This window comes from Oncorhynchus masou, chromosome 2 (assembly GCF_036934945.1).
Source record: "Oncorhynchus masou masou isolate Uvic2021 chromosome 2, UVic_Omas_1.1, whole genome shotgun sequence".
Taxonomy (NCBI): Eukaryota; Metazoa; Chordata; class Actinopteri; order Salmoniformes; family Salmonidae; genus Oncorhynchus; species Oncorhynchus masou.
The window spans coordinates 16,282,099-16,304,485 of record NC_088213.1 but is presented as its reverse complement, the minus strand read 5'-3'; the positions used below and the strand labels follow the sequence as shown (position 1 = coordinate 16,304,485).

At 46.9% G+C, this 22,387-nt stretch overlaps 1 protein-coding gene across 1 annotated transcript in view; it reads left to right on the top strand.

Moving 5' to 3' along the window:
• Window positions 1-22,387, top strand: part of LOC135556025 (A disintegrin and metalloproteinase with thrombospondin motifs 7) — a 196,118-nt gene that overhangs the window by 147,298 nt on the left and 26,433 nt on the right. The window contains 8 exon segments of the mRNA XM_064988891.1: window positions 127-253; window positions 971-1,184; window positions 3,821-5,635; window positions 6,200-6,331; window positions 6,834-6,986; window positions 10,003-10,176; window positions 13,385-13,531; window positions 19,261-19,423. Of these exon segments, the coding sequence (XP_064844963.1) occupies window positions 127-253; window positions 971-1,184; window positions 3,821-5,635; window positions 6,200-6,331; window positions 6,834-6,986; window positions 10,003-10,176; window positions 13,385-13,531; window positions 19,261-19,423 (2,925 nt within the window).

Below are 22,387 nucleotides of genomic sequence, written 5' to 3'. Positions count from 1 at the left end.
CGTATACGTGTCTGTCTGTCCCTGTTATTCTGTGTTAGAATCTTTGTGTGTGTGTGTTTGGTTGTTTGGGGGGGTCTTTCTGTGTGTTTCTAACAGCTGTTCCTGTGTATCCCTCTGGACTTCCAGGTGTCCAGCGACAGATTGTTCACTGTGTGGAGAGGACCTCTGGGATAGTAGAAGAGGGCTACTGTGACCCGACGACCCGTCCTGACGATAAACGAGCCAGCTGCAATGAGGAGCTTTGCCCAGCCATGTGAGTTTGCCCCCAGGACCAGATTGATACTGGGACAAGACCCACTGGAGGGCTTGCATGCTCTCTCACACACACACACCTTTGTAAATGCACACACACGCACAAAAATCATACATGCGTTCATAAACACACTAGAAAGGCCTCCCGAGTGGCGCAGTGGTCTAAGGCACTGCATCGCAATGCTAGCTGTGCTGCTAGAGAGATTCTGGGTTTGAGTCCAGGCTCTGTCACAGCTGAACAGAACCGGGAGACCCATGGGGCGGCGCACAATTGGCCCAGCATTGTCCGGGTTAGTGGAGGGATTGGCCAGCAGGGATATCCTTGTCCCATCGCGCTCTAGCGACTCCTGTGGCAGGCCGGGCGCAGTGTACGCTGACACGGTCGCCAGGTGTACGGTGTTTCCTGCGACACATTGGTGCGGCTGGCTTCCGGGTTAAGTGGTCATTGTGTCAGGAAGCAGTGCGGTTTGGTTGGGTTGTGTGTTTCGGAAGACGCCCGGCTCTCGACCTTCGCCTCTCCAGAATCCGTAGGGGAGTTGCAGCGATGAGACAAGACTGTAACTACCAATTGAATACCACAAAATGGGGGGAGGGGTAAAACAAATATTAGAATAATTTACACACCAGAAAGAATACACCCTCTCAAACATGCACTAAGCATAAACACACACACACATTACACTTTCTGTCTGTCTTTCTTCGTGACCATTCCATTCAGATGGTGGGTGGGAGAGTGGCAGAAGTGCTCGGCCACATGCGGTGAGAAGGGCTTGGCCAAGAGGACGGTGCTGTGCATCCAGGCCGTGAGTCTGGAGGAGAACAGAGCCCTGCAGCCCTCTGAATGTCACCACATGCCCAGGCCTGAGTCAGCGGCGCCTTGTAACGCTCATGTCCCCTGCCCCGCGGACTGGTCCACAGGCAACTGGTCTGAGGTGAGGAGGCCATTCAGGGGAATGTGATACGGCTCCAGCAGTGACTCACACAGAGAAGGGAGAGGCTAAGGAAGGAAGGAACATCTGGTCTCGTCTTGTTTAATGTGGAACATGCTGAATTTTCTGCACTGAGAGTACAAGTTGAAACAGAGGCTAGTTTAACTCTGGTTCCACGATATTTGAGTGGAGTAGGCATGGGAAAGATTTTGAGGAAGCAGTTAACACACTATGTATAACCTAATTAAAATGTATACAAACTTAATTGTAAGTGAAAATTCTATGATCACCATGAAGAGGAGAGGAGGTGGACAGGTCATGAGGGTAGAGGAGGTGGACAGGTCCTGAAGAGGAGAGGTGGTGGACAGGTCCTGAAGGGTAGAGGAGGTGGACAGGTCCTGAAGGGTAGAGGAGGTGGACAGGCCCTGAAGGGTAGAGGAGGTGGACAGGTCCTGAAGGGTAGAGGAGGTGGACAGGTCCTGAAGGGTAGAGGAGGTGGACAGGTCCCGAAGGGTAGAGGAGGTGGACAGGTCCCGAAGGGTAGAGGAGGTGGACAGGTCCCGAAGGGTAGAGGAGGTGGACAGGTCCCGAAGGGGAGAGGAGGTGGACAGGTCCCGAAGGGGAGAGGAGGTGGACAGGTCCTGAAGAGGAGAGGAGGTGGACAGGTCCTGAAGAGGAGAGGAGGTGGACAGGTCCTGAAGGGGAGAGGAGGTGGACAGGTCCTGAAGGGTAAAGGAGGTGGACAGGTCCTGAAGGGTAGAGGAGGTGGACAGGTCCCGAAGGGTAGAGGGAGGTGGACAGGTCTGAAGGGTAGAGGAGGTGGACAGGTCCTGAAGAGGAGAGGGGGTGGACAGGTCCTGAAGAGGAGAGGAGGTGTACAGGTCATGAAGAGTAGAGGAGGTGGACAGGTCCCGAAGGGGAGAGGAGGTGGACAGGTCCCGAAGGGGAGAGGAGGTGGACAGGTCCCGAAGGGGAGAGGAGGTGGACAGGTCCCGAAGGGGAGAGGAGGTGGACAGGTCCCGAAGGGGAGAGGAGATGGACAGGTCCCGAAGGGGAGAGGAGGTGGACAGGTCCCGAAGGGGAGAGGAGGTGGACAGGTCCCGAAGGGGAGAGGAGGTGGACAGGTCCCGAAGGGGAGAGGAGGTGGACAGGTCCCGAAGGGGAGAGGAGGTGGACAGGTCCTGAGGAGTTGGTGTTTACAGGTCCTGAAGAGTAGAGAAGGTGGACAGGTCCTGAAGAGTAGGTGTTTACAGGTCCTGAAGAGTAGGTGTTTACAGGTCCTGAAGAGTAGGTGTTTACAGGTCCTGAAGAGTAGGTGTTTACAGGTCCTGAAGAGTAGGTGTTTACAGGTCCTGAAGAGTAGGTGTTTACAGGTCCTGAAGAGTAGGTGTTTACAGGTCCTGAAGGGTAGAGTAGGTGTGTACAGGTCCAGAAGAGTAGTTGTGTACAGGTCCTGAAGTGTAGGTGTGTACAGGTCCTGAAGAGTAGGTGTGTACAGGTCCTGAAGAGTAGAGTAGGTGTGTACAGGTCCTGAAGTGTAGGTGTGTACAGGTCCTGAAGTGTAGGTGTGTACAGGTCCTGAAGAGTAGGTGTGTACAGGTCCTGAAGAGTAGGTGTTTACAGGTCCTGAAGAGTAGGTGTTTACAGGTCCTGAAGGGTAGAGTAGGTGTGTACAGGTCCTGAAGAGTAGGTGTTTACAGGTCCTGAAGGGTAGAGTAGGTGTGTACAGGTCCTGAAGAGTAGGTGTTTACAGGTCCTGAAGAGTAGAGTAGGTGTGTACAGGTCCTGAAGAGTAGGTGTTTACAGGTCCTGAAGAGTAGAGTAGGTGTGGACAGGTCCTGAAGAGTAGGTGTTTACAGGTCCTGAAGAGTAGGTGTTTACAGGTCCTGAAGAGTTGGTGTTTACAGGTCCTGAAGGGTAGAGTAGGTGTGTACAGGTCCAGAAGAGTAGTTGTGTACAGGTCCTGAAGTGTAGGTGTGTACAGGTCCTGAAGAGTAGGTGTTTACAGGTCCTGAAGAGTAGGTGTTTACAGGTCCTGAAGAGTAGGTGTTTACAGGTCTTGAAGAGTAGGTGTTTACAGGTCCTGAAGAGTAGGTGTTTACAGGTCCTGAAGAGTAGGTGTTTACAGGTCCTGAAGGGTAGAGAAGGTGTTTACAGGTCCTGAAGAGTAGGTGTTTACAGGTCCTGAAGAGTAGGTGTTTACAGGTCCTGAAGAGTAGGTGTTTACAGGTCCTGAAGAGTAGGTGTTTACAGGTCCTGAAGAGTAGGTGTTTACAGGTCCTGAAGAGTAGGTGTTTACAGGTCCTGAAGAGTAGGTGTTTACAGGTCCTGAAGAGTAGGTGTTTACAGGTCCTGAAGGGTAGGTGTGTACAGGTCCTGAAGGGTAGGTGTGTACAGGTCCTGAAGGGTAGGTGTGTACAGGTCCTGAAGAGTAGGTGTGTACAGGTCCTGAAGGGTAGAGGAGGTGGACAGGTCCTGAAGTTTAGGTGTGTACAGGTCCTGAAGTTTAGGTGTGGACAGTACCATGTTGTTTATAAAGTTGGCACTCTAACTGGTGTTTAGTGGTTGTAAATATAAAGCTGTGTTATCGATCAGTTACCAGTCTGTCCTAATCTGACCCTCCTCTGCTTCTCCCATAGTGCTCGCTGACGTGTGGTGGTGGTGTGCGGAGCCGAAAGGTTGTCTGTTCCAGAAACACAGGGGTGGACTGTGACCCCCGAAAGAATCCCAGTTCCCTTACTCCATGCTACCTCCAGGACTGTCCTAAGATCATCGACGTCTTCGGTGGTAGCAACGACTGGTCTGGCAGTGGTTCGTCAAGCAAGGAAATCAACGAAATCAACTCCATCCCTGACTCCAACCCCCTGCACAAACACAGTACGACTAGAGCTCATCCAAGGGCCCCTAACAATCTGAATAACATCATCTCCCACCCGAATCACATTGACAAGACTACTGACAACTCAGCCAAAAACAATGTACTTGTGGACGATTTTTACTACGACTACAACTTTATCAAATTCCACGAGGACATTTCCTACGACTTGGGCTTGGCGAACAACGGTAAAGACTTGGTGGATGATCTTGGACCAGATCCACAACAGAAGCCTCAACCAAGTTCTAGTGCAGAAGAACATGTTTACAGAGAAACGACAACAGATCCTCCCACAGCTACCTCACCCATTTCTACCACTTTTAAGACTACTCCTTTCATTAGGGAAGTTGAGGAACCACAAGACCCTAACCTGGACAATGCAGAGATTGATGGAAGACTACAGACGGAGAAACCCAATGAAGTAGAGCGAGAGGAGGAGGATTTACTCCTTTCAGAGGACTATTTTCTACCTGTTTCCACCACACCCTCAGCACCAGTTTCAGAGACCAGGTTTTCACAAAGCTGGAAAGAAACAAACAGTAATTTTGGTTGGCCTCATTACCTCAGCACAGCAGCCAGCCCAGTGCCCACTAGCATGGGAACCACTGAGAACACACATGGGCCCCATAGTGAAAAAAATGATGATGAAAACACTGACATTTATGTCCATTTTGATGTGAGAGACAGCAATGTTGGTACAACCATCGAATATACCACCACTGCCCCTGTCAGCCATGACTATGAAGATGGCACCGTACCCACAACAATGGTAGAAGAGGTGAAAGAAGTGGGTGTTTTGGACTACAATTCCCACCAGGAGACTGCAATTGGACTACAATCCCCTGGCTACCAAGATGAAAAGGAGAGCCCGCTTCCACCCCTGGATCCACCTTCCCCAGGCCCTGTGTTTGAGTTTGAAACATACGAGGACAGCTTTTTCACCACAACCCTGTCCCAATGGGAGGCAACCACCTCTCTTCCATACGAGCCACCAGCCCCAGACTCCACTGGGGATTACAATGGCTTTTTCCCTGGTGAACCAGACTTTGATCAGCAGGACATTGACATTGAGCCCAAAGCTGATAGCGAAGTCAATTTAGGGGTCACCGACAGTGACTTCACCGTGACCTCACGTCCTGTGCCTCAGGAGCCACATGTTCCACCCTCTCCTCCCCCACCTCTTTCCCATTCACTCTCAGGCAACCAGGAGAACATCAAACACAGCACATCAACAACTGGAAGTGACTCTCCTCCTCCTACTCATCTGGAAGGAGACCCTCAGTCTCCACCTCCGTCAATGTTAGCAGAGACAGAGCCAGCCACAGCCCAGTTAGAGACAGACATTTCAGCACAGTCCCCCACGACTGGGCCAACTCCATCTAAAGGGGCCAATGCGGGCCCTCCAGTCCCCTCCCCATACGGGTGGTCAGAGATTGACTACAATGAGATCCTCATCCCCCCCATGCTGAGATCCAGGGGCATGGACCCTTCCCTCACATACCAACCCCCAGTGGATGTCACCACAACCACTCCCCAGGATGGCACGAAACCCATGCCCCCCACCCAGTCCCCTGAGCCAGCCATGCCCCCCACCCAGTCCCCTGAGCCAGCCGTGCCCCCCACCCATTCCCCTGAGCCAGCCGTGCCCCCCACCCATTCCCCTGAGCCAGATGTGCCCCCCACCCAGTCCCCTGAGCCAGCCGTACCCCCACCCAGTCCCCTATGCTAGCCGTGCCCCCCACACAGTCCCCTGAGCCAGCCGTGCCCCCACCCATTCCCCTGAGCCAGCCATGCCCCCCACCCAGTCCCCTGAGCCAGCCGTGCCCCCCACCCATTCCCCTGAGCCAGCCGTGCCCCCCACCCAGTCCCCTGAGCCAGCCGTACCCCCCACCCAGTCCCCTATGCTAGCCGTGCCCCCCACCCAGTCCCCTGAGCCAGCCGTGCCCCCCACCCATTCCCCTGAGCCAGCCGTGCCCCCCACCCATTCCCCTGAGCCAGCCGTGCCCCCCACCCAGTCCCCTGAGCCAGCCGTGCCCCCCACCCAGTCCCCTGAGCCAGCCGTGCCCCCCACCCAGTCCCCTGAGCCAGCCGTGCCCCCACACAGTCCCCAGAGCCAGCCGTGCCCCCCACCCATTCCCCTGAGCCAGCCATGCTCACTCTGCCAACCCATTCTCCCACCACACTCTGGTGGACACCAGAGCCAACCCCAGTGCCAAGCCCAGCTTCCACTCCAAACGCCACAGCTTCCTTCTGGAGAGCCGGCAACTGGAGCGCAGTGAGTTGCACCACTCTCTATGCATTCCACACATTCTCCCTGGTGTAAATGTAGTGTGTAGGAGGAACAATGCCCAGCAGTGTGCCACTATTAATGTCCCCATCCCTTTATTATGCTGACATACTGTCACCCTGGCCCCAGGTTCCTTCATAAACAACCCAACTCTCCTATCATATTGAATGGCTGCTCTCTGACCTTTTCAGATTGCCAGCAGGGAAATATATCAGCCCGACAGGTCATGACACAGTGAATGCCACTTTCTGTCTGTGTTTTAACAGTGAAATCAAATGTGACTTGCACTCTCTCTCAAAGTCAACCACATTCACTCTGTACAGAAAGACTGAACAGTCTCTCGTAATTCCATTGTGTTGGGTTTTTAAATGAGGAAGTATTTTGTCCTCCGTGACTAATCTCTATGTATCTGAATGGGCTGCAACTCAGTGTATTACAAGACATTGAATGATGCCTGGTTCACTCCTCACTGCCTCCCCTTGTGTTGCAGTGTTCTACTAGCTGTGGTCTGGGGGCCATCTGGAGGCTGGTGGTCTGCAGCACGGGACTGGAGTCTGACTGTGACCTGACCAAGAGGCCTGTGCCGGCCCGGCGCTGCTACCTCCGACCCTGCTCCTCCTGGAGGATAGGGAACTGGACCAAGGTGAGGCCCCACACCAGGGAGTGGACGATAATGGAATGTTGCAGCAATAACTCAGGGATGACAAGGGAATGTTGTGGCGATAACTCAGGGGTGATAAGGGAATGTTGTAGCAGTAACTCAGGGATGATACGGGAATGTTGTGGCGATAACTCAGGGATGATAAGGGAATGTTGTAGCGATAACTCAGGGATGATACGGGAATGTTGTAGCGGTAACTCGGGGATGATATGGGAATGTTGTAGCGGTAACTCGGGGATGATAAGGGAATGTTGTAGCGACAACTCGGGGATGATGAGGGAATGTTGTAGCAATAACTCGGGGATGATAAGGGAATGTTGTAGCGGTAACTCGGGGATGATAAGGGAATGTTGTGGCGATAACTCGGGGATGATAAGGGAATGTTGTGGCGATAACTCAGGGATGGTTCAATAATGTTGTATCTGTAAGGGGTGCGTAACCAGTGGCAGGGAAGTCAGATGCAGGAGAGCAGAACTTGGTAATAGCCGGTGCAGTTTAATAGCAAAACCAACTGCAATAAAAATAACAAGATATTGGGTACAAAAACCCATCGCGCACCAATCAACACGTGCACAAGCACTTACAAATAAGCAATCCCACACAAAGACATGGGTGGAACAGAGGGTTAAAAACACAACAAGTGATTGAGGGAATTGAAACCAGGTGTGAGGAAAAACCAAACAAAACACATGGAAAATGAAAAGTGGATCGATGATGGCAAGAAGACCGGCGAGTGTCTCCCGAACAAGAAGAGGATCCGACTTCGGCGGAAGTCGTGACAGTATCAGGACTCATGTTTGGGACGATAATGAAATGGTGTGTCATGACTCAGGCATGGGACGATAATGGAATGTTGTAGTGATAACTCTGGGATGGGCCGATAATGGAATGTTGTAGTGATAACTCTGGGATGGGCCGATAATGGAATGTTGTAGTGATAACTCTGGGATGGGCCGATAATGGAATGTTGTAGTGATAACTCTGGGATGGGCCGATAATGGAATGTTGTAGTGATAACTCTGGGATGGGCCGATAATGGAATGGTGATTCATGACACAGAGACGATAATGGAATGGTGTAGCAATAACTCTGGGAAGGGACGATAATGGAATGTTGTAGTGATAACTCTGGGATGGGCCGATAATGGAATGGTGATTCATGACACAGAGACGATAATGGAATGGTGTAGCAATAACTCTGGGAAGGGACGATAATGGAATGTTGTAGTGATAACTCTGGGATGGGCCGATAATGGAATGGTGATTCATGACACAGAGACGATAATGGAATGGTGTAGCAATAACTCTGGGAAGGGACGATAATGGAATGTTGTAGTGATAACTCTGGGATGGGCCGATAATGGAATGGTGATTCATGACACAGAGACGATAATGGAATGGTGTAGCAATAACTCTGGGAAGGGACGATAATGGAATGTTGTAGTGATAACTCTGGGATGGGCCGATAATGGAATGGTGATTCATGACACAGAGACGATAATGGAATGGTGTAGCAATAACTCTGGGAAGGGACGATAATGGAATGGTGTAGCAATAACTCTGGGAAGGGACGATAATGGAATGTTGTAGTGATAACTCTGGGATGGGCCGATAAAGGAATGGTGATTCATGACACAGAGACGATAATGGAATGGTGTAGCAATAACTCAGGGAAGGGACGATAATGGAATGGTGTAGCAATAACTCTGGGAAGGGACGATAATGGAATGGTGTAGCAATAACTCTGGGAAGGGACGATAATGGAATGGTGTAGCAATAACTCTGGGAAGGGACGATAATGGAATGGTGATTCATGACACAGAGACGATAATGGAATGGTGTAGCAATAACTCTGGGAAGATAATGGAATGGTGTAGCAATAACTCTGGGAAGGGACGATAATGGAATGGTGATTCATGACACAGAGACGATAATGGAATGGTGTAGCAATAACTCTGGGATGGGCCGATAATGGAATGGTGATTCATGACACAGAGACGATAATGGAATGGTGTAGCAATAACTCTGGAAAGGGACGATAATGGAATGGTGTAGCAATAACTCTGGGAAGGGCCGATAATGGAATGGTGTAGCAATAACTCTGGGAAGGGCCGATAATGGAATGGTGTAGCAATAACTCTGGGAAGGGCCGATAATGGAATGGTGTAGCAATAACTCTGGGAAGGGACGATAATGGAATGGTGTAGCAATAACTCTGGGAAGGGACGATAATGGAATGGTGTAGCAATAACTCTGGGAAGGGACAATAATGGAATGGTGTAGCAATAACTCTGGGATGGGACAATAATGGAATGTTGTAGCAATAACTCTGGGAAGGGGCGATAATGGAATGATGATTCAGAGATGATAATGGAATGGTGTAGCAATAACTCAGGGAAGGGATGATAATGGAATGTTGATTCATGACTCAGAGATGATAATGGAATGTTGATTCATGACTCTGGGATGATAATGAAATGGTGTAGCAATAACTCTGGGATGATAATGGAATGGTGTAGCAATAACTCTGGGATGGGACGATAATGGAATGTTGTAGCAATAACTCTGGGAAGGGACGATAATGGAATGTTGATTCATGATTCAGAGATGATAATGGAATGTTGATTCATGACTCTGGGATGATAATGGAATGGTGTAGCAATAACTCTGGGAAGGGACGATAATGGAATGCTGTATCGTGACTCAGGGATGATAATGGAACGTTGTATCATGACTCAGGGATGATAATGGAACGTTGTATCATGACTCAGGGACGATAATGGAACGTTGTATCATGACTCAGGCATGGGACAATAACGGAATGTTATCGCGATACCTCATGGATGGGGAGATAATGGAATGTTGTATTGCAATAACAATGATGAGATAATGGAATATTAATGCATTAATAATACATCAGTCAGTATAGTATCAAGCAACTTTTTATCACGATAACAGGATTGTTTAAGCTCCGTCCCTCTCACCCTCTTTCGCCCCAGTGTTCCAAGAACTGTGGTGGTGGGGTGACCCTGCGTGAGATCCAGTGCTTTGACACCAGGGACCAGAGGCCTTTGCGGCCCTTCCACTGTCAGACCGTGTCTACCCGTCCAGTGGCCCGCATGCCCTGCCTACCCCAGCCCTGCCTGGACTGGTACTCTTCTTCCTGGGGACAGGTTAGTTACATCCTTTCCTCCCATCTCCTTCTCTCCTCACCTCTCTCCTTACCACCTGTAGTTATGCCTAACCTCTCACTGTGACAGTTCATTTGTAGCAATACAAGCAATGAGGGTAGGCAACAACATCTCCACCCCGCTGATCCTCAACACTGGGGCCCCTCAAGGGCGCGTTCTGAGCCCTCTCCTGTACTCCCTGTTCACCCACGACTGCGTGGCCACGCACGCCTGCAACTCAATCATCAAGTTTGCGGATGACACAACAGTGGTAGGCTTGATTACCAACAACGACGAGACGGCCTACAGGGAGGAGGTGAGGGCCCTCGGAGTGTGGTGTCAGGACAATAACCTCACACTCACATTACATCATTTACATTTAAGTCATTTGGCAGACGCTCTTATCCAGAGCGACTTACAAATTGGTGAATTCACCTTATGACATCCAGTGGAACAGCCACTTTACAATAGTGCATCTAAATCATTTAAGGGGAGGGGGGTGAGAAGGATTACTTTATCCTAGGTATTCCTTAAAGAGGTGGGGTTTCAGGTGTCTCCGGAAGGTGGTGATTGACTCCGCTGTCCTGGCGTCGTGAGGGAGTTTGTTCCACCATTGGGGGGCCAGAGCAGCGAACAGTTTTGACTGGGCTGAGCGGGAACTGTACTTCCTCAGTGGTAGGGAGGCGAGCAGGCCAGAGGTGGATGAACGCAGTGCCCTTGTTTGGGTGTAGGGCCTGATCAGAGCCTGGAGGTACTGCGGTGCCGTTCCCCTCACAGCTCCGTAGGTAAGCACCATGGTCTTGTAGCGGATGCGAGCTTCAACTGGAAGCCAGTGGAGAGAGCGGAGGAGCGGGGTGACGTGAGAGAACTTGGGAAGGTTGAACACCAGACGGGCTGCGGCGTTCTGGATGAGTTGTAGGTGTTTAATGGCACAGGCAGGGAGCCCAGCCAACAGCGAGTTGCAGTAATCCAGACGGGAGATGACAAGTGCCTGGATTAGGACCTGCGCCGCTTCCTGTGTGAGGCAGGGTCGTACTCTGCGGATGTTGTAGAGCATGAACCTACAGGAACGGGCCACCGCCTTGATGTCAACAAAACTGAGGAGATGATTGTGGACTTCAGGAAACAGCAGAGGGAACACCCCCCTATCCACATCGATGGAACAGTAGTGGAGAGGGTAGTAAGTTTTAAGTTCCTCGGCATACACATTACAGACTGAGTTGGTCCACTCACACAGACAGCATCGTGAAGAAGGCGCAGCAGCGCCTCTTCAAACCTCAGGAGGCTGAAGAAATTTGGCTTGTCACCAAAAGCACTCACAAACTTCTACAGATGCACAATCGAGAGCATCCCGGCGGGCTGTATCACCGCCTGGTACGGCAACTGCTCCGCCCACAACCGTAAGGCTCTCCAGAGGGTAGTGAGGTCTGCACAACGCATCACCGGGGGCAAACTACCTGCCCTCCTGGACACCTACACCACCCGATGTTACAGGAAGGCCATAAAGATCATCAAGGACAATACCCACCCGAGCCACTGCCTGTTCACCCCGCTATCATCCAGAAGGCGAGGTCAGTACAGGTGCATCAAAGCTGGGACCGAGAGACTGAAAAACAGCTTCTATCTCAAGGCCATCAGACTTTTAAACAGCAACCACTAACATTGAGTGGCTGCTGCCAACACACTGACTCAACTCCAGCCACTTTAATAATGGGAATTGATGGGAAATGATGTAAAATATATCACTAGCCACTTTAAATATGCCACTTTGTTTACATACTCATCTCATATGTATATACTGTACTCGATACCATCTACTGTATCTTGCCTATGCTGCTCTGTACCATCACTCATTCATATATCTTTATGTACATATTCTTTATCCCCTTACACTTGTGTATAAGACAGTAGTTTTGGAATTGTTAGTTAGACTACTTGTTGATTATTACTGCATTGTCGGAACTAGAAGCACAAGCATTTCGCTACACTCACATTAACATCTGCTAACCATGTGTATGTGACAAATAAAATTTGATTTGGTTTGAATATTGTTATCGTCACTCTGATAATTGATGTGTAATAAGAGGTTATACCTGTGATAGCTGTGTAATAAGAGGTTATACCTGTGATAGTTGATGTGTAATAAGGAGTTATCACTGTGATAGTTGATGTGTAATAAGAGGTTATACCTGTGATAGCTGTGTAATAAGAGGTTATACCTGTGATAGTTGATGTGTAATAAGGAGTTATCACTGTGATAGTTGATGTGTAATAAGAGGTTATACCTGTGATAGTTGATGTGTAATAAGGGGTTATCACTGATAGTTGATGTGTAGTAAGGAGTTATCACTGTGATAGTTGATGTGTAATAAGGGGTTATCACTGTGATAGCTGATGTGTAATAAGAGGTTATACCTGTGATAGCTGATGTGTAATAAGGGGTTATCACTGTGATAGCTGATGTGTAATAAGGGGTTATCACTGTGATAGTTGATGTGTAGTAAGGAGTTATCACTGTGATAGTTGATGTGTAGTAAGGAGTTATCACTGTGATAGTTGATGTGTAGTAAGGAGTTATCACTGTGATAGTTGATGTGTAGTAAGGAGTTATCACTGTGATAATTGATGTGTAATAAGGGGTTATCACAGTGATAGTTGATGTGTAGTAAGGGGTTATCACTGTGATAGCTGATGTGTAATAAGAAGTTATCACTGTGATAGTTGATGTCTAATAAGGGGTTATCACTGTGATAGTTGATGTGTAATAAGGGGTTATCACTGTGATAGCTGATGTGTAATAAGGAGTTATCACTGTGATAGTTGATGTCTAATAAGGGGTTATCACTGTGATAGTTGATGTGTAATAAGGAGTTATCACTGTGATAGCTGATGTGTAATAAGGGGTTATCACTGTGATAGCTGATGTGTAATAAGGAGTTATCACTGTGATAGTTAATGTGTAGTAAGGAGTTATCACTGTGATAGCTGATGTGTAATAAGGGGTTATCACTGTGATAGTTGATGTGTAGTAAGGAGTTATCACTGTGATAATTGATGTGTAATAAGGGGTTATCATCACTGTGATAGTTGATGTGTAATAAGGAGTTACCTACATAGTTACCCTCATGCAATGTTAAGTGCTTTGAGACTGTCTGAAAAGCACTATGCACAGTCATGGTTATCCTTAAAAGTGTGTGTGTGTGTTTCCCAGTGCTCTGAGGTGTGTGGGGGAGGGGAGCAGCAGCGTCTGGTTACCTGTCCAGAAGAGGATCGCTGTGACGAGGACCATCTGCCCAGCAACATCCAGGCCTGTAACAGCCAACCCTGCTCCCAATGGGTCACTGGCTCCTGGGGAGAGGTAAGATAACTCCTAGGTGGGAGAGTAGAATAGAATGGAACTCCTAGGTGGGAGAGTAGAATAGAATGGAACTCCTAGGTGGGAGAGTAGAATAGAATGGAACTCCTAGGTGGGAGAGTAGAATAGAATGGAACTCCTAGGTGGGAGAGTAGAATAGAATGGAACTCCTAGGTGGGAGAGTAGAATAGAATGGAACTCCTAGGTGGGAGAGTAGAACAGAAGGGAACTCCTAGTTGGGAGAGTAGAATAGAAGGGAACTCCTAGGTGGGAGAGTAGAATAGAAGGGAACTCCTAGGTGGGAGAGTAGAATAGAAGGGAACTCCTAGGTGGGAGAGTAGAATAGAAGGGAACTCCTAGGTGGGAGAGTAGAATAGAAGGGAACTCCTAGGTGGGAGAGTAGAATAGAATGGAACTCCTAGGTGGGAGAGTAGAATAGAAGGGAACTCCTAGGTGGGAGAGTAGAATAGAAGGGAACTCCTAGGTGGGAGAGTAGAACAGAAGGGAACTCCTAGGTGGGAGAGTAGAATAGAATGGAACTGGAACCTAGGTGGGGGAGAGTAGAATAGAAAGGGAACTCCTAGGTGGGAGAGAACTCCTAGAATAGAAGGGAACTCCTAGGTGGGAGAGTAGAATAGAAGGGAACTCCTAGGTGGGGAGAGTAGAACAGAAGGGAACTCCTAGGTGGGAGAGTAGAGAACTCCTAGAATAGAATAGAATGGAACTCCTAGGTGGGAGAGTAGAATAGAATGGAACTCCTAGGTGGGAGAGTAGAACAGAAGGGAACTCCTAGGTGGGAGAGTAGAAGTAGAAGAAGGGAACCCTAGGTGGGAGAGTAGAATAGAATGGAACTCCTAGGTGGGGAGTAGTAGAATATAATTGAACTCCTAGGTGGGGAGAGAATAGAATGGAACTCCTAGGTGGGAATGGAACTCCTAGGTGGGAGAGTAGAACAGAATGGAACTCCTAGGTGGGGAGAGTAGAACAGAAGGGAACTCCTAGGTGGGAGAGTAGAATAGAAGGTGGGAGGGAACTCCTAGGTGGGAGAGTAGAATAGAATGGAACTCCTAGGTGGGAGAGTAGAATAGAAGGGAACTCCTAGGTGGGAGAGTAGAATAGAAAGAATGGAACTCCTAGGTGGGAGAGTAGAATAGAATGGAACTCCTAGGTGGGAGAGTAGAATAGAATGGAACTCCTAGATGGGGAGTAGAATAGAATGGAACTCCTAGATGGGAGAGTAGAATAGAAGGGAACTCCTAGGTGGGAGAGTAGAATAGAAGGGAACTCCTAGGTGGGAGAGTAGAATAGAAGGGAACTCCTAGGTGGGAGAGTAGAATAGAATGGAACTCCTAGATGGGAGAGTAGAATAGAATGGAACTCCTAGATGGGAGAGTAGAATAGAAGGGAACTCCTAGGTGGGAGAGTAGAATAGAAGGGAACTCCTAGGTGGGAGAGTAGAATAGAAGGGAACTCCTAGGTGGGAGAGTAGAATAGAATGGAACTCCTAGATGGGAGAGTAGAATAGAATGGAACTCCTAGATGGGAGAGTAGAATAGAAGGAACTCCTAGGTGGGAGAGTAGAATAGAAGGGAACTCCTAGGTGGGAGAGTAGAATAGAAGGGAACTCCTAGGTGGGAGAGTAGAATAGAAGGGAACTCCTAGGTGGGAGAGTAGAATAGAATGGAACTCCTAGGTGGGAGAGTAGAATAGAATGGAACTCCTAGATGGGAGAGTAGAATAGAATGGAACTCCTAGATGGGAGAGTAGAATAGAAGGGAACTCCTAGATGGGAGAGTAGAATAGAATGGAACTCCTAGGTGGGAGAGTAGAACTAGGTGGGAGAGAAAGAATGGAACTCCTAGGTGGGAGAGTAGAATAGAAGGGAACTCCTAGGTGGGAGAGTAGAATAGAATGGAACTCCTAGGTGGGAGAGTAGAATAGAAGGGAACTCCTAGGTGGGAGAGTAGAATAGAAGGGAACTCCTAGGTGGGAGAGTAGAATAGAAGGGAACTCCTAGGTGGGAGAGTAGAATAGAAGGGAACTCCTAGGTGGGAGAGTAGAATAGAAGGGAACTCCTAGGTGGGAGAGTAGAATAGAATGGAACTCCTAGGTGGGAGAGTAGAATAGAAGGGAACTCCTAGGTGGGAGAGTAGAACAGAAGGGAACTCCTAGGTGGGAGAGTAGAATAGAATGGAACTCCTAGTTGGAGAATAGAATAGAATGGAACTCCAAGGTGGGAAATTCACAAACACATGCAAATTGTAACTGAATGAAAATGGAGCTTTGCTTTGCTTTGAATAACACAGAAACCCATATTACCTTATGAGAACTCTACAAAGACTTCTCTTCAGCAAAGAATAGAATGACCGTGGTTTTGTTAAAACCCGCAATACAACACAATTTCTGAGTCTGAACTAAAAAACTACAAAAATGATTATTGGCTTCAAGCTGCAGAAGGTGAGCACCCCAACATGTTTCAGACCTCATGCTGTTCAGCCAGCAATTACATGACTCATCCAGAGCCCACAACCCCCTCCATCACTCCTTCCATCCTCCCTCAGAAGTTGCAGCCAAACCAGTCGTTGATAGCAGCAAGTACGGCTTTAATCCCAAACCACGTCAAAACTGCAAGACACCCTTTACTAGGAGGGAGAGAGGAAGAGAAAATGCACACACAGTCCTCCACTAAGCCTTTGTATTGCCTCCCTCAAGCTAGTGTCTGACCTAGCTTAACACGAGCACACACACAGAGCCAGGCTCCCTATAGATCTGTGTGTTTGTGTGTGCCAGGCACGTGCCCACCTCAGGGGCTTGATGAGGAATGACTTTCACCATGATTACAATGTGGGGGAGATGGAGCCATCAGGCCTGCTGCTGTGTAGCTGATGTGCTTTGATGGTGGTAATGGCCTTAAGAAGAGGGAGAGCCAGACTGAGCCATGCTGGTGTGGTACACTATAGGAAGCATGGAAGCTATTGACGAGGGTAGCCTAGATTTGTGGCAGACGCTGTGCATCTAATCTAATTACTGTGATCAAGAACACTCTATAAATGGACTGATGTCGTAGTTACTGCTCATTTCCGACCGGATCAATTACCGCCTGTTGTCAATCAATGTTCTTGGTGAACTGTGATTTAAAACTGTGTTTGCCTGTTCTTCTGTGGAAAACACCTTGTCTTGTTACTGCCATAGGATTGGATCATTATTGAACCTTTTTGGATGATTGCAGTCCATGTCTTTATCTCTTAAGGGACACACACAACACCAGTACAGTATTGCAGCAGGTAGTCACATATAGGGCTGTAGCGGTGATTGTCAAGCAAATAACTGCCGGTCTCACGGTAATTGACCGTTAATTAACATGAACACATTTAGCATCTTCTAGCTTCCACACACAGCCTACAAGCCACTAATGCAGACCTTTGGAACATCTACATTTTAAAAAGTCTAATAAATCCATGTAATATAGCCAACACTTTCTCAATAAATCCATGATTTATTACAGACAGGTCTAAAGAAACATGATATTTCAGAAGAACAGAACAGCAGACTCGGAGTTGTCCTGATGTTAAGTCCTGATCCGGCTATGTCATATGGCTGTGGGCTACACTGGTTCATTTAGCAGACAAGATTTGGTTAGAATGGCATTATTTTATACTACTTTATATTACTTTATAGTATGAAGAATACTATTCTGTGTTGAGCGGTCAACAAAGAAACAGGTACTTCTATATGCTTAATTTACAGTTAATAATGTAACTTTGTTCTACAAACGTTGGGCTATATGTTTAAAACAAATTGACATTGTAAGGCTGCATGATGCGACTCTACAATAATTTGTAAAAAAAATTGCATTAAAAGCACGAGCTCTGCTTTGTTTTTTGCGCAGGCTGTACACACTTCATCAGTCTCTCATTCACAGTTTGACAAGCACTTGATAATGTCTGGAATTTCCCAGCGTCATCCCCTTTATGTGGCCATAATGCCCTCTTTAAAAAATCCTTGCCTTTTGCAGCCAGTGGCCGTTGTGCCCTTGAGCTGAATATAATAATTATAATTCCTTTCTCCCTACGGGCTCTGAAGCACCTCTCACTCACATATCTCTCTGTCACTTGATCAGGTCTTTCTCACAGACTACAAGTGAAAACGGACACATCAGGAACACAACTTGCGCACGCAGATATTGGAAGAACTGTCCATATTTAATTTTCATCAGCCAACAAGATCAGTAGGCCTAACGAACATCAAAAGCACTAGCCTATGTCAATCTACTATCCCACATTAGTACAAAAGTTGACCTATTCTGTGCGAGAAATAAATATTCCAAACAGTTGTGGGATGCAAGAGATCCCAAATTAATACAATCACTAGCATCCAAAACCCTCTTTTTACACAATGAGGCTAATGCAACAGATCAGAATGTTTAGCTTCAAATGTTGATGAACTATTAGGCTATTTCTTCACATTATAAGCACAGCAATGTGCACACAGCAATAGGTTATAAGCGTGACTGTTCCATTAACAGGAAAACACCGTCATCATCAACAGTGACCGCAAATGTGATTATGCATGTAATGCTTTTATTAAAAATATGCATTTTTATGGTGAAAATTATTTTCTCCAAACGTGAAACTCCCGCATTGCATATGTATGCTCTACACCCATTATGAAGGTGATTTAATGTGCTTAATTTTAAAAAGTTATTGGACACTTTAGTTGTGATACAAATCTTATCAAAACATATAGGCCTATGGGCTAAGCTACATGAGGTGTGGCACTATGACATGAAAAGTCGCAACAACAAACAATGGGCATCATTCACAAGTAATTATAATATAAATTACAAGTGATCGGCTAATGTGGTCACCCCTCAGACTATTTTTGATTTAATCTTGTCTTTACTGAATAATGTATGTGTGACATTTAGTTTTGATTTAGAATGAACCATTATCATGCACCTGTCTGGAAACAGGGTCAGCGGGGAAACTACATGTCATCTCTGCACTTAAATAGTGGTTCGTTTTCATGCCAGACAGGTAGGCTGTACTCCTGTTGTAAAGACAAGCAGTGTGCTTAATATGAGGAAAGTTGAGAAATACATTTAGTAGGCCGAGCCTATAGAAAGCTGATGGGATCCTGCTTTTTTTAAATAGAGGCTATAACTTTGTTTTCTCACACAATTGCATAGCCTATAGAAATGTTGGGCAACATGAGCTCATGGGCTCTCATGAAGTGTTTGATTAGATTTTCGATTACATTTGCATTGATGTCAGAGTGATTAGAGGGACAATAGAGTGCTGAGTACCAGGCAGTTAGTACGTTTGGTAGGCTACTAATGACCATCAGCAGCATCTGAGCTTGGAGAAGCATAATTACCGTGACTAAACGGTCACGTGGAATTTGACTGCCTTCGTGACTTGTGACTGCTGGTGTGGCGGTGACACGGTCAACGTAACAGCCCTAGACACATGAAGCTATTCTGCATGTGTCTTGTCCTGTCGTGAAGATGTGGTGTTTCTTTATGTCTGCCTGTCTGCTGTATATTACAGAAGAATCTAATGTGTTAGTGTTTAGTTTCTGTTCTGTCTTATCTGTGTGTGTGTGTGTGTGTGTTTGTGTGTGTGCGCATGAGGTTGCATGCCTGTGTGCTTATGACTTAACGTGATGCAGCCTACAGCCTACACTGTGTCCAAACAGCCCTCCGTATATCAGGTTGTGTGTCCCATCCCCAGTGCTCTGCATCCTGTGGTGGCGGCGTGCAGCGGAGGCTGGTGAAATGTGTGAACACTAAGACGGAGCCTGAGGAGGAGGAGGATCATGCCCAGTGTGACTCTGAGCCCTGGCCAGAAAACAGCCAGAAGTGTAACCTGAATGAGTGTGACAGCGGCCCCGCTGGTGAGTAAACCACACAACAGCTTTCTGTCTTAAATCATGTATATGATAATATACACCATTTAGCAGATGCTTTCATCCAAAGTGACGTATTGTCATGCGTACAGACATTTGACATGCAGGTCATGGGTGTCCGTATGGACGGCCTTGGGAATCGAACCCACAGTCCTGACGTATTCAGCACCGTGCTCCGCCAACTCGATTTTCATTCCCCAGAAAATGCTACACTTCCTCTGGTTTTAGCTGAATGGATGGGTTAGATGGATAGACAGGCATGTTGTCAGTCACGCCGACAGACAGACAGACAGACAGACAGACAGACAGACAGACTCCATTACCAAAGATGTCAGTCCAGTAAGCCAATAAATCATAAGAACATCACCACTCACCACTCCATTACCAAAGATGTCAGTCCAGTAAGCCAATAAATCATAAGAACATCACCACTCTCCTTTCATGGCCAAGTCTTGTAGATTTGTGTAATACAAAGAACTAGTTTTGCAAGAACACGAAGACTTTCCTTGGTCTCTGTCAGTGTTCAAGGCTGTAGCTGTCACCACTTCCATACGCATAACTGACCTTTTCATGCTCTGTGTAAGAACTCTTATGTCAGAGTTATTTCACGGCCATACATTTCATAAAACATTTTCTTAACAGTCATTTAGTATCTACAGGCAACTGCCAAAATAAAGGAAACGCCAACATAAAGTGTCTTAATAGGGCGTAGGGCCACCAGAACAGCTTCAATGCACCGTGGCATAGAGTCTACAAGTGTCTGGAACTCTGTTGGAGGGCTGCGACACCATTCTTCCACGATAAATGAATTTGGTGTTTTGTTGATGGTGGAAAACACTGTCTCAGGCACCGCTCCAGAATCTCCCATTAGTGTTAAATTGGGTTGAGGTCTGGTGACTCACACACACACACACACTTTTAACCCCCTGTGTTCCTTTGAGACCCCTCTTTCAAAGTCACTGAGATCTCTTCTTCTAGCCATGGTAGGCAACATAATGGGCAACTGGGTATTTTTATACATGACCCTAAGCATGATGGGATGTTAATTGCCACCAGTGTGGAAGCACCTGCTTTCAATATACTTTGTATGCCTCATTTACTCAAGTGTTTCCTTTATTTTGGCAGTTAAATGTTGGTTATAAACTCAAAAGGTGGTGAAATGCAATATTGTGTGCTAGCTTGTGAGGCATGCCAGAACACTGAATGTGTCCTAGTGAGTTGAGAAGGACTGACTCAACAGCCATGTCTGATATAACTTCAAAATGTTGGATGGCTAACTACATTTGGCATCTTACAGAAGTTAATGCATACATTTTTGTACTGGTCCCCTGTGGGAGTCAAACCCACAACCCTGGAGTTGCAATAGCCATGCTCCACCAACTGAGCCACGCAGGACTCTTTCATTGATCCTGTTCTGTGATATACACCTCTAATGTCAAGCCACTGTGGTTTCTGTATTGTTTATGTTATTCTCATCCTAACAGCTTGTAGCAGTTTCTGACAATATCAATTATTGATTTTCAAGAGAGAGAGACCTCTCCAAGAAACATGTTGTAGCCATGCTATCACAAGAAACATGTTGTAGCCATGCTATCACAAGAAGCATGTTACAATATATATACCATATACAGTACGTGGAAAGGAGGAAGAGGAAGGTGGAAGGTGAGCTAACTTGGTTGACTTGCATGTGTACATGTTCGTGTCAACGTGTGTGTGTTCATGTGTGAATCCCTGGGGTTTAGTGGAGGGTCAGTCTGAATGTCATAAACAGCCTCCAGCAGGGATTGAACAGTTCTCTGACCCTCCTGTTCCTCCTTCCACTTCAGCCTCTCTCCCATGGGTCACTGGCTTTCTCTCACCCTAATTGAAGCGTGCCACCTGCTCCCCACCAAACACCACACAAACAAGATTACTCAGTGGAAAATCTGATCCTTGTGAGAAAGGTGGCTGGCTCTTCTCTGTCGTGTGTAAAGCAAAGAGAGAACCGAACTGTGTTAAAGATTGACCTTTAGTATGTATCATACTAATGCAACACAAAATATGTTATTATATACATTTTAAAGTGAAATAAAATGGCCAAATGTTAATTAATAGTCCATCAGTTTTTAGGGCTGACCCAAGTTTTGTACACTGCAAGACTGTTAGCCCACTGAGCTAAAGCATTAGCTTGGAAAGCTAACACAAGTCTAATCACGCATTTAGTGTTCACCGATCACCTCTGCTACAGATATACATAGAACAGTGGTTCCCAACTGTTTTTGTGGTAATGACCTCCATCTCATCTGATCCATATTGAAAATCATCTATTTTCTGTGACAGATGTTTTTATAGATTAAATAGGGTTCATTTGAACTATTTCGTAGTTCCTTAGTCATGATTCATCTGTGTGTACCCCTTTCAGAGCGTTCCGCAATTTTTTTTTAGATCTGGTAAAATATATATTTAGTTTAAAAACGTTTGGACTACAGACGAGTGTTTTTCTGCATTGTAAAGCTGCAAACAGAGACCCAAAGCCATGCTCTGTTTGTTGTTGGCTGTGCTACAATTAAACCTTATCCCTGTGCTAATGGTTCTCACAGGCTCACAGAAGTGAGTGTTTCAAGAAATAATGAAGATTAGGAAAGGTTTCGTGGCACACATGAGAGTTCCTCAAGGCACACCAGTGTGCCGTGACACCCAGTTGAAAACCGCTGGTCTAGAGCTGCACATAAAGTGGCATTCATTATTGGCCCAGCTTATCGCTCCCTCTATCAGCCAGAAACACATATTAGAACTTTAAAGACTGACATTATCATCGACTCATTTGACTTTCTAAATGAACGTTAGCCTTATTTCTACCTTTCCAGTCACGTCCATCTCACTCCAATCACACAGGGACCTTTGTCTTGTGGTGCATAATTACCTTGGCCACCCTTGAAACGGACTAACTGAACTGTCATTTAAAAAACCCAT